The sequence below is a fragment of the Pezoporus wallicus genome, unplaced genomic scaffold, assembly GCF_028554395.1.
Source record: "Pezoporus wallicus isolate ANWC-B61680 ecotype Strahan unplaced genomic scaffold, APGP_CSIRO_Pwel_v1 contig_12217, whole genome shotgun sequence".
NCBI lineage: Eukaryota > Metazoa > Chordata > Aves > Psittaciformes > Psittacidae > Pezoporus > Pezoporus wallicus.
In genome coordinates, this window is record NW_026642896.1 from 1 (window position 1) to 13,301 (window position 13,301).

Consider the following 13,301-nt stretch of genomic DNA (forward strand, 5'->3'; position numbering starts at 1 on the left):
GCCCCAAGAGGAGGAGGAGGAGGAGGAGGAGGACGAAGGCTCCTGTGACTCCTGGGACCCTGCCCCACATCCGCCCCATAGCGGAGGGAGCGGCCTCGGGATCAATGGGGCCCTATGGGGGCTCCTGGGGGTGCTGTGGGTCAGGGCATAGGGGGGCGACGGGACCCCCAGGTGGGGATGGGACCCGCACTTATGGGTCACGGGACCCACATCTATGGGTCGCGGGACCCATAGCGGTGATGGGACCCACGCTTATGGGTCACGGGACCCACATTTATGGGTCGCGGGACCCGTAGCGGTGACGGGACCCGCGCTTATGGGCAACGGGACCCATAGCAGTGATGGGACCCGCACTTATGGGTCACGGGACCCATAGCGGTGATGGGACCCCCACTTATGGGTCACGGGACCCGTAGCGGTGATGGGACCCGCGCTTATGGGTCACGGGACCCATAGCGGTGATGGGACCCACGCTTATGGGTCACGGGACCCATAGCGGTGATGGGACCCACGCTTATGGGTCACAGGACCCATAGCGGTGATGGGACCCACACTTACGGGTCACGGGACCCATAGCGGTGATGGGACCCACGCTTATGGGTCACGGGACCCATAGCGGTGATGGGACCCGCGCTTATGGGTCACGGGACCCATAGCGGTGATGGGACCCACACTTATGGGTCACGGGACCCGTAGCGGTCATGGGACCCACACTTATGGGTCACGGGACCCATAGTGGTGATGGGACCCGCACTTATGGGTCATGGGACCCATAGCGGTGATGGGACCCACGCTTATGGGTCACAGGACCCATAGCGGTGATGGGACCCACACTTACGGGTCACGGGACCCATAGCGGTGATGGGACCCACGCTTATGGGTCACGGGACCCATAGCGGTGATGGGACCCGCGCTTATGGGTCACGGGACCCATAGCGGTGATGGGACCCACACTTATGGGTCACGGGACCCGTAGCGGTCATGGGACCCACACTTATGGGTCACGGGACCCATAGTGGTGATGGGACCCGCACTTATGGGTCATGGGACCCATAGCGGTGATGGGACCCCCACTTATGGGTCACGGGACCCCCACTTGGCACCCCACGGTGCCCCCCAATAAAGCACCACGAGTCCCAGTTTCACCTGCAACTTTACTGGTGTGGACTGGGGAGACCCATAGGGGATGTGGGGCGCCCCATAGCAGATGTGGGGCACCCCATAGAAGACATGAGGCACCCCACAGCAGATGTGGGGCGCCCCACAGAAGACATGAGGCAACCCATAGCAGATGCGGGGCACTCATAGCAGATGTGGGGCACCCCATAGCAGACATAGGGCACCCCATAGAAGACATGGGGCACCCACAGCAGATGTGGGGTGCCCCATAGCAGACGCGGGGGTCCCCGTAGCAGATGTGGGGCGCCCCGTAGCAGATACGGGGCACCCATAGCAGACGTGGGGTGCCCCATAGCAGACACGGGGCGCCCCATAGGATACGTGGGGCGCCCCATAGCAGATGTGGGGCGCCCCATAGCGGACGCGGCTTCCTCCTCACTTCTTGGCCACTTTGGGTTGCTTGTGCTTGGGGGGCGCCCAGCGCAGGCAGATGGAATCCACTGTTGGGGGGCAGAAAGAGCCAGTTATGGGGCAGGGGGGGGGTCCCAGTTATGGGGCAGGGGGGGGTCCCACTTATGGGTCCCAATTATGGGACAAAGTGGGGGGTCCCACTTATGGGTCCGCCCTGTAGGTCCCAGTTACGGGTAAAGGGAGGTCCCACTTATGGGACTGCCCCATAGGTCCCAGTTATGGGTCAGAAGGGGTCCCACTTATGGGTCCCAGTTGTGGGTCTGCCCCATAGGTCCCACTCATGGGTCCCACTTGTGGGTCTGCCCCACAGGCCCCAGTTATGGGTCCCACTTGTGGGTCTGCCCCACAGGCCCCAGTTATGGGTCCCACTTGTGGGTCTGCCCCACAGGCCCCAGTTATGGGTCCCACTTGTAGGTCTGCCCCATATCTCCCACTCATGGGTCCCAATTATGGGTCTGGCCCATAGGTCCCACTTATGGGTCCACCCCACATCTCCCACTTGTGTGTCACACTTATAGGTCCACCCCATAGGTCCCACTTACAGGTCCACCCCACACCTCCCCCTCGTGTCCCCGCCCCACACGTCCCCCCTATGGGTCCCCCTTATGGGTCCCACTTATGGGTCCGCCCCACATGTCCCACTTATGGGTCCGCCCCACACCTCCCCTTTATGTATCTGCCCCACATCTCCCACTTATGTGTCCCACTTATGGGTCTGCCCCCCATGCGCACCGGTGATGGGTCCCACTTGTGTCCCTGCCCCACACCTCCCACTTATGGGTCCGCCCCACACCTCCCACTTATGGGTCCGCCCCACACGCCCCACTTATGGGTCCGCCCCACACCTCCCCCTAATGGGTCAGCCCCACACCTCCCACTTATGGGTCTGCCCCACATCTCCCACTTATGGGTCCGCCCCACACCTCCCCCTTATGTGTCCACCCCACATCTCCCACTTATGTGTCCGCCCCCCACACCTCCCACTTATGGGTCAGCCCCACACCTCCCACTTATGGGTCCCACTTATGGGTCCACCCCACATGTCCCACTTACGGGTCCCGCTTATGGGTCCGCCCCCCACGTCCCACTTATGGGTCTCACTTATGGGTCCCACTTATGGGTCTGCCCCATACGCCCCACTTATGGTTCCCACTTATGGGTCCCACTTATGGGTCTGCCCCACACCTCCCACTTATGGATCCACCCCCACACGCCCCACTTATGGGTCCCACTTATGGGTCTGGCCCACACCTCCCCCTTATGGGTCCGCCCCCCATCTCCCACATATGGGTCAGCCCCACACCTCCCACTTATGGGTCCCACTTATGGGTCCGCCCCACACCTCCCACTTATGGGTCCCACTTATGGGTCCGCCCCACACCTCCCACTTATGGGTCCCACTTATGTGTCCACCCCACACCTCCCACTTATGGGTCCGCCCCATAGGTCCCACTTATGTGTCTGCCTCACACCTCCCACTTATGGGTCCCACTTATGTGTCCACCCCACACCTCCCACTTATGGGTCCGCCCCATAGGTCCCACTTATGTGTCTGCCCCACACCTCCCACTTATGGGTCCCACTTATGGCTCCCACTTATGGGTCCGCCCCACACGCCCCACTTATGGGTCCCACTTATGTGTCTGCCCCACACCTCCCACTTATGGGTCCCACTTATGGGTCCCACTTATGGGTCCGCCCCACATCTCCCACTTATGTGTCTGCCCCACACCTCCCACTTATGTGTCCACCCCACACCTCCCACTTATGGGTCTGCCCCACACCTCCCACTTATGGGTCCCACTTATGGGTCCCACTTATGGGTCCGCCCCACACGTCCCACTTATGGGTCCCACTTATGGGTCCCACTTATGGGTCCCACTTATGGGTCCCACTGGTGGGTCCGCCCCCCACGCGCACCGGTGATGGGGGGCCGCTTGTACTGCGCGCTGCGCAGGTGCTCCTCCACGAGGCGCGGCGTGACGCAGATCACGTGCTGCCCCTTCCAGTACTTGACCATGTTGAGGGACTGCAGCGTGCTGATGATGTCACTCTGCGTGATGCTGGTCATGTGACTGGGAACGAACGGGATTGGATGGGGTTGGATGGGGTTGGATGGGATTGGATGGGGTTGGATGGGGTTGGATGGGGTTGGATGGGATTGGATGGGGTTGGATGGGGTTGGATGGGATTGGATGGGATTGGATGGGGTTGGATGGGGTTGGATGGGGTTGGATGGGGTTGGATGGGGGATGGGGTTGGATGGGGTTGGATGGGGTTGGATGGGGGGATTGGATGGGGTTGGATGGGATTGGATGGGGTTGGGATGGGGTTGGATGGGATTGGATGGGGTTGGATGGGATTGGATGGGGATTGGGGTTGGGGTTGGATGGGGTTGGTTGGTTGGGATTGGATGGGGTTGGATGGGTTGGATGGGTTTGGATGGGGTTGGATGGGATTGGATGGGATTGGATGGGGTTGGATGGGGTTGGATGGGATTGGATGGGGTTGGATGGGATTGGATGGGGTTGGATGGGGTTGGATGGGATTGGATGGGGTTGGATGGGGTTGGATGGGATTGGATGGGGTTGGATGGGGTTGGATGGGGTTTGGATGGGGATTGGATGGGGGTTGGATGGGATTGGATGGGGTTGGATGGGGTTGGATGGGATTGGATGGGATTGGATGGGTTGGATGGGATTGGATGGGATTGGATGGGGTTGGATGGGTTTGGATGGGGTTGGATGGGGTTGGATGGGATGGATGGGATTGGATTGGATGGGGTTGGATGGGGTTGGATGGGGTTGGATGGGGTTGGATGGGATGGGGTTGGATGGGATTGGATGGGGTTGGATGGGGTTGGATGGGGTTGGATGGGATTGGATGGGATTGGATGGGATTGGATGGGGTTGGATGGGGTTGGGATTGGATGGGGTTGGATGGGGTTGGATGGGGTTGGATGGGATGGGGTTGGATGGGATTGGATGGGGGATGGGGTTGGATGGGATGATGGGTTGGATGGGGTTGGATGGGGTTGGATGGGGTTGGATGGGGTTGGATGGGGTTGGATGGGGTTGGATGGGGTTGGATGGGGTTGGATGGGGTTGGATGGGGTTGGATGGGGTTGGATGGGATTGGATGGGATTGGATGGGATTGGATGGGATTGGATGGGATTGGATGGGGTTGGATGGGATTGGATGGGATTGGATGGGGTTGGATGGGATTGGATGGGATTGGATGGGATTGGATGGGATTGGATGGGGTTGGATGGGGTTGGATGGGGTTGGATGGGATTGGATGGGATTGGATGGGATTGGATGGGGTTGGATGGGATTGAACTGGGAGGGACTGGGAGGGACTGGGATTGAACTGGGATTGAATGGGATTGAACTGGGATGGACTGGGAGGGACTGGGAGGGACTGGGATGGAACTGGAAGGGACTGATCTATACTGGCCTATACTGGTCCATACTGATCTAGAATGGTCTATACTTGTCTATACTGGTCCATACTGGTCCATACTGGTCTATACTGGTCCATACTGGTCTATACCAGTCCATACCGGCCCGTACTGGTCTATACTGGTCCATACTGGTCCATACTGGTCTATACTGGTCTATACCAGTCCATACTGGTCTATACTGGTCCATACTGGTCCGTACCGGTCTATACAGTCTCTACTGGTCCATACTGGTCTATACCAGTCCATACTGGCCCGTACTGGTCTATACTGGTCCATACTGGTCTATACTGGTCTATACTGGTCCATACTGGTCTATACTGGTCCATACTGGTCCGTACCGGTCTATACAGTCTCTACTGGTCCATACTGGTCTATACCAGTCCATACTGGCCCGTACCGGTCTATACTGGTCCCTACTGGTCTATACTGGTCCCTACTGGTCTATACTGGTTTATACTGGTCCATACTGGTTTCTACTGGTCCATACTGGTCCGTGATGGTTTATACTGGTCCGTACTGGACCAGTCCATACTGGCCCATACTGGTCTATACTGGTCCCTACTGGTCTATACTGGTCCCTACTGGTCTATACTGGTCCCTACTGGTCTATACTGGTTTATACTGGCCTATACTGGTTTATACTGGTCTATACTGGTTTATACTGGCCTATACTGGTTTATACTGGTCCATAGTGGTCCGTGATGGTTTATACTGGTCCCTACTGGGGTACCTGAGGTCCTTGATGGAGAGGGTGCCGCGGAAGTCGCGCAGGATCTCCAGGAGCACCCAGGACCAGTAACTGCGGTAGCTGAGCTTGCCCAGGTCCGAGAGCGGCTTCTCCGGCGAGCCCACGGTGGCCTCCAGCTTGGAGAGCTCGTAGCCTGCAATGGGGGGCAACGGGGGGGCAATGGGGGGCAATGGGGGGCAATGGGGGTCAATGGGAGTCAATGGAGGTCAATGGGGGTCAATGGAGGTCAATGGAAGTCAATGGGAGTCAATGGGGGCAATGGAGGTCAATGGAAGTCAATGGGGGGCAATGGAGGTCAATGGGAGTCAATGGAGGTCAATGGGGGTCAATGGGAGTCAATGGGAGTCAATGGGGGTCAATGGAAGTCAAGGGAGGTCAATGGGAGTCAATGGAGGTCAATGGGGGTCAATGGGGGTCAATGGAAGTCAATGGAGGTCAATGGGGGTCAATGGGGGTCAATGGGGGTCAACGGAAGTCAATGGGAGTCAATGGGAGTCAATGGGAGTCAATGGACATCAATGGGGTCAATGGGGGTCAATGGGAGTCAATGGGAGTTAATGGGCGTCAATGGGGGCCAATGGAAGTCAATGGGGGGCAATGGGAGGCAATGGGAGTCAATGGGGGTCAATGGATGTCAATGGGGGTCAATGGGAGTCAATGGGGGTCAATGGGGGTCAATGGAAGTCAATGGGGGGCAATGGAGGTCAATGGAGTCAATGGGGGTCAATGGGGGTCAATGGGGGGCAATGGAGGTCAATGGGGGTCAATGGGGGTCAATGGGGGTCAACGGAAGTCAATGGGAGTCAATGGGAGTCAATGGGAGTCAATGGACATCAATGGGGTCAATGGGGGTCAATGGGAGTCAATGGGAGTCAATGGAGGTCAATGGGGGTCAATGGAGGTCAATGGAAGTCAATGGGAGTCAATGGGGGCAATGGAGGTCAATGGAGGTCAATGGGGGCAGTGGGGGGCAATGGGGGGCAATGGAGGTCAATGGGGATCAATGGAGGTCAATGGGGGGCAATGGGAGTCAATGGGGGTCAATGATTGTCAATGACAATCAATGGGGGGCAATGGGGGAAATGGGGGTCAATGGAGGTCAATGGGGGTCAATGGGGGTCAATGGAAGTCAATGGAGGTCAATGGGGGTCAATGGGGGTCAATGGGGGTCAACGGAAGTCAATGGGAGTCAATGGGAGTCAATGGGAGTCAATGGACATCAATGGGGTCAATGGGGGTCAATGGGAGTCAATGGGAGTTAATGGGCGTCAATGGGGGCCAATGGAAGTCAATGGGGGGCAATGGGAGGCAATGGGAGTCAATGGGGGTCAATGGACGTCAATGGGGGTCAATGGGAGTCAATGGGGGCAATGGAGGTCAATGGAAGTCAATGGGGGGCAATGGAGGTCAATGGAAGTCAATGGGGGTCAATGGGGGTCAATGGGGGTCAATGGATGTCAATGGGAGCCAATGGGGGTCAATGGGGAGCAATGGGGGTCAATGGGAGTCAATGGGGGTCAATGGGAGCCAATGGGGGTCAATGGGAAGCAATGGGGGTCAATTGGAGTCAATGGCATTCAATGGGAGTCAATGGAAGTCAATGGGAGTCAATGGGGATCAACGGCGGTCAAGGGGGGTCAATGGGAGTCAATGGAGGTCAATGGGAGCCAATAGGAGTCAACAGAAGTCCATGGCGGTCAATGGGGCTCAATGGGAGTCAAGGGGGGGTCAATGGAAGTCAATGGGAGTCAACAGGAGTCAATGGTGGTCAATGGGGCTCAACGGGTTTCAATGGGGCTCAATGGGGCTCAACGGGGCTCAATGGAGCTCAATGGGGCTCAACGGGTTTCAATGGGGCTCAATGGGACTCAATGGGGCTCAAGGGGTTTCAATGTGGCTCAATGGGGCTCAATGGGACTCAATGGGGCTCAATGGGGCTCAATGGGAGTCAATGGGACTCAACGGGGCTCAATGGGGCTCAATGGGAGTCAATGGGACTCAACGGGGCTCAATGGGGCTCAATGGGGATCAATGGGGCTCAATGGGGCTCAATGGGGTTCAATGGGGCTCAATGGGGCTCAACGGGTTTCAATGGGGCTCAATGGGGCTCAACGGGGCTCAATGGGGCTCAATGGGGCTCAACGGGGCTCAATGGGGCTCAGCGGGAGTCAATGGGGCTCAATGGGGCTCAATGGGTCTCAATGGGGCTCAACGGGGCTCAATGGGACTCAACAGGGCTCAATGGGGCTCAATGGGACTCAATGGGGCTCAATGGGGCTCAACGGGGCTCAATGGGGCTCCATGGGGCTCAACGGGGCTCAATGGGAGTCAATGGGGCTCCATGGGGCTCAATGGGGCTCAATGGGGCTCCATGGGGCTCAATAGGGCTCAATGGGGCTCAATGGGGCTCAACGGGGCTCAACGGGGCTCAATGGGGATCAATGGGGCTCAACGGGGCTCAATGGGGCTCAATGGGGCTCAACGGGGCTCAATGGGGCTCAGCGGGATTCAATGGGGCTCAATGGGGCTCAATGGGAGTCAATGGGGCTCAACGGGGCTCAATGGGACTCAACAGGGCTCAATGGGGCTCAATGGGAGTCAATGGGGCTCCATGGGGCTCAATGGGGCTCAATGGGGCTCCATGGGGCTCAATAGGGCTCAATGGGGCTCAATGGGGCTCAACGGGGCTCAACGGGGCTCAATGGGGATCAATGGGGCTCAATGGGGCACGCACTGAAGGCGATGAGGAATTTGCCGTAGCCGCGGCGCTGGTAGGGCGGGAGCGTCAGGATGCAGGCGACGTTGTTCCCGTCCGGAGACTCCTTCTCCTGCGGGGAATAACATGGGAATGACATGGGAATGACATGGGAATGACGTGGGAATGACATGGGAATAACATGGGAATGACATGGGAATGACATGGGAATGACGTGGGAATGACGTAGGAATGACATGGGAATAACATGGGAACAACATGGGAATGAATTGGGAATGACATGGGAATAACATGGGAATGACATGGGAATGACTTGGGAATGACATGGGAATGACATGGGAATGACTTGGGAATGACATGGGAATGACATGGGAATGACATGGGAATGACTTGGGAATGACATGGGAATGACATGGGAATGACATGGGAATGACATGGGAATAACATGGGAATGACATGGGAATAACATGGGAACAACATGGGAATGATATGGGAATGACACGGGAATAACATGGGAATGACATGGGAATAACATGGGAATGACATGGGAATGATATGGGAATGACACAGGAATAACATGGGAATGACATGGGAACGACATGGGAATGACTTGGGAATGACACGGGAATGACATGGGAACGTCATGGGAACATCACGGGAACAACATGGGAACATCATGGGAACATGAGAATGACATGGGAATGACATGGGAATGATATGGGAATGACACAGGAATAACATGGGAATGACATGGGAACGACATGGGAATGACTTGGGAATGACACGGGAATGACATGGGAACGTCATGGGAACATCACGGGAACAACATGGGAACATCATGGGAACATCATGGGAACAACATGGGAACAACATGAGAACGTCATGGGAACGACATGGGAACGTCATGGGAACAACATGGGAACAACATGGGAACGTCATGAGAACGTCATGGGAACGTCATGGGAACAACATGGGAACGTCATGGGAACAACATGAGAACGTCATGGGAACGTCATGGGAACGTCATGGGAACAACATGGGAACGTCATGGGAACAACATGAGAACGTCATGGGAGCAACATGGGAACATCATGGGAACGTCATGGGAGCAACATGGGATCCCCACCTTGGAGAAGTAGCCCACGATGTGGGCGCCGTCGCGGTCGACCTCGGTGAGCAGGTAGAAGACGAAGGGCTCCACGTCGAAGTACAGGGTCTTGTGGTCCAGGAAGAGCTTGGCCAATAGGCACAGGTTCTGGCAGTAGATCTGCGTGACGTCACGGCGGCGTCAGCGCTGACGTCAGCGCCGACGTCAGCGCCGTGCTCCGTCCCCATTGGCCGTTACCTTGTGGTCTTTGCCGTCCACCTCGTACACGGAGATGTTGCCCTTGCGGTAGATCTCCCGGCCCGGGGGCTGGCGCCATTGGCATTGGCCCTATGGGGGGGTAGAACACGCGTGTAACACGTATGTAACATGTATGTAACGTGGAACACATATGTAACACGTGCGCAATGTGTGTAATAGGAACGTAACACGTAGCAGGCACGGAACACGTGTGTAAGGCATGTAACACATGTAACATGTAACGGGTATAAAATGTACGTAACATGTATGTAACGTGTATGTAATGCGCATGTAACGTGTGTGTAACGTGGAACACATATGTAACACGTGTGCAATGTGTGTAACAGGAACGTAACACGTAGCAGGCACGGAACACGTGTGTAAGGCATGTAACACATGTAACGGGTATAAAACGTGTGTAACATGTATGTAATATGGAACACATGTAACACGTGTGCAATGTAACACGTTTGTAACACGTAGCAGGTACGGAACACGTGTGTATATCCCCGACACATTACACATATGTCGCACACCCATTACACACATGTCCCACACACATTACATGTCACACATGTGTTACACATATGTCACACGTATGTCCCACACACATTACATGCATGTCCCCCACCCATTACACGTGTCCCACACACATTACACGCATGTCCCACACGTCTCCCACACATTACACGTATGTCACACGCATGTCCCCCACCCGTTACACGCATGTCCCACACATGTCCCCCACACATTAGACATATGTTACATGCATGTCCCCCACCCGTTACACGCATGTCCCCCACCCGTTACATGCATGTCCCACACATGTCCCCCACACATTAGACATATGTTACATGCATGTCCCCCACCCGTTACACGTATGTTCCACACACATTACACACATGTCCCACACCCATTACACGCAGGTCCCCCACACATTACACACATGTCCCACCTGTTACACGCATGTCCCCCACCTTACATGCATGTTACACGCATGTCCCCCACCCGTTACACGCATGTCCCCCCACATTACACGTATGTCCCACGCATGTCCCCCCACCTTACACGCATGTTACACACATGTCCCCCCACATTACACGCATGTCCCCCCACATTACACGTATGTCCCACGCATGTCCCCCATTACACATATGTCACACGCATGTCCCCCCACATTACACGCATGTCCCACACATGTCCCCCACCTTACACGCCTGTCCCCCCACATTACACGTATGTCCCACGCATGTCCCCCCACATTACACGCATGTCCTACGCATGTCCCCCCCATTACACGTATGTCACATGCATGTCCCCCCACCTTACACGCATGTCCCCCCACATTACACGTATGTCCCACACATGTCCCCCCCTTACACGTATGTCCCACGCATGTCCCCCCACATTACACGCATGTCCCACTCATGTCCCCCCCACATTACACGCATGTCACACACATGTCCCCCCACATTGCACGCATGTTACACACATGTCCCCCCCACATTACACGTATGTCCCACACATGTCCCCCCACCTTACACGCATGTCACACACATGTCCCCCCACATTACACGCATGTTACACACATGTCCCCCCCACATTACACGTATGTCCCACACATGTCCCCCCACCTTACACGCATGTCCCACGCATGTCCCCCCCACATTACACGCATGTCACACACATGTCCCCCCACATTACACGCATGTCACACGCATGTCCCCCCCACATTACACGTATGTCCCACACATGTCCCCCCACCTTACACGCATGTCCCCCCCACATTACATGTATGTCCCCCCCACCTTACACGCATGTCCCCCATTACACGTATGTCCCACGCATGTCCCCCCCCCTTACACGCATGTTACACGCATGTCATGCGCGCCGTGCTGCCCTACCAGGTGGAGGCGGAAGGAGCGCTCGTACTTCATGTACTTGAGGCAGAACTCGCAGATCCAGAGCTTGGGCTGCTTCCCATAATCCTCCGGGAAGGGCGAGAAGTACCAGGCGTCGATCTCAAAGTGCCCGATGTGGATCTTGTCCACGTACTTCACCTTGGTGATCTGGGGGTGACACGGGGTAACATGGGATAACATAGGATATAACGTGGGATGTAACATGGGATGTAACATGGGATAACATGGGATGTAACATGGGATGTAACATGGGGTAACATGGGGTAACATGGGATAACATAGGATATAACGTGGGATGTAACGTGGGATGTAACATGGGGTAACATGGGATAACATGGGATGTAACATGGGATGTAACATGGGGTAACATGGGGTAACATGGGATAACATAGGATATAACGTGGGATGTAACATGGGATGTAACATGGGATAACATGGGGTAACATGGGATGTAACATGGGATAACATAGGATATAACGTGGGATGTAACATGGGATGTAACATGGGGTAACATGGGGTAACATGGGATGTAACATGGGATAACATAGGATATAACGTGGGATGTAACATGGGATGTAACATGGGATGTAACATGGGGTAACATGGGATGTAACATGGGATGTAACATGGGATGTAACATGGGGTAACATGGGATGTAACATGGGGTAACATGGGGTAACATGGGGTAACATGGGGTAACATGGGGTAACATGGGATGTAACATGGGATAACATAGGATATAACGTGGGATGTAACATGGGATGTAACATGGGATGTAACATGGGGTAACATGGGATGTAACATGGGATGTAACATGGGGTAACATGGGGTAACATGGGGTAACATGGGGTAACATGGGATGTAACATGGGGTAACATGGGGTAACATGGGATGTAACATGGGATGTAACATGGGATAACATGGGGTAACATGGGATGTAACATGGGATGTAACATGGGATGTAACATGGGGTAACATGGGGTAACATGGGATGTAACATGGGATGTAACATGGGATAACATGGGGTAACATGGGATGTAACATGGGATGTAACATGGGATGTAACATGGGGTAACATGGGGTAACATGGGGTATAACATGAGGTAACATGGGATATAACGTGGGATATAACATGGGATATAACATGGGATAACATGGGGTAACATGGGGTAACATGGGATGTAACATGGGGTGTAACATGGGATGTAACATGGGGTAACATGGGGTAACATGGGGTATAACATGGGGTAACATGGGGTATAACATGGGGTAACATGGGAGATAACATGGGATAACATGGGGTATAACACGGGGTATAACATGGGGTAACATGGGAGATAACATGGGATAACATGGGGTATAACATGGGGTAACATGGGGTATAACATGGGTTATAACATGGGATAACATGGGATATAACATGGGATTACATGGGATATAACATGGGGTAATGTGGGATATAACATAGGACATAACATGTAGGATAACATGGGGTAACATGGGGTAACATGGGATA

The 13,301-nt window shown here is 55.0% G+C and overlaps 1 protein-coding gene across 1 annotated transcript; it reads right to left on the reverse strand.

The window, feature by feature from the left end:
• Positions 1 to 1,514: 1,514 nt before the first annotated feature.
• KAT8 (lysine acetyltransferase 8) lies at positions 1,515 to 11,932 on the reverse strand (the record flags this gene model as incomplete). The annotated part of the gene is made up of 7 exons (XM_057433098.1): positions 1,515 to 1,619; positions 3,511 to 3,665; positions 5,785 to 5,935; positions 8,537 to 8,630; positions 9,645 to 9,785; positions 9,864 to 9,953; positions 11,768 to 11,932. Coding segments are annotated over 7 exons (861 nt in total), but the record flags the coding sequence as incomplete, so codon positions are not given.
• Positions 11,933 to 13,301: the final 1,369 nt, after the last annotated feature.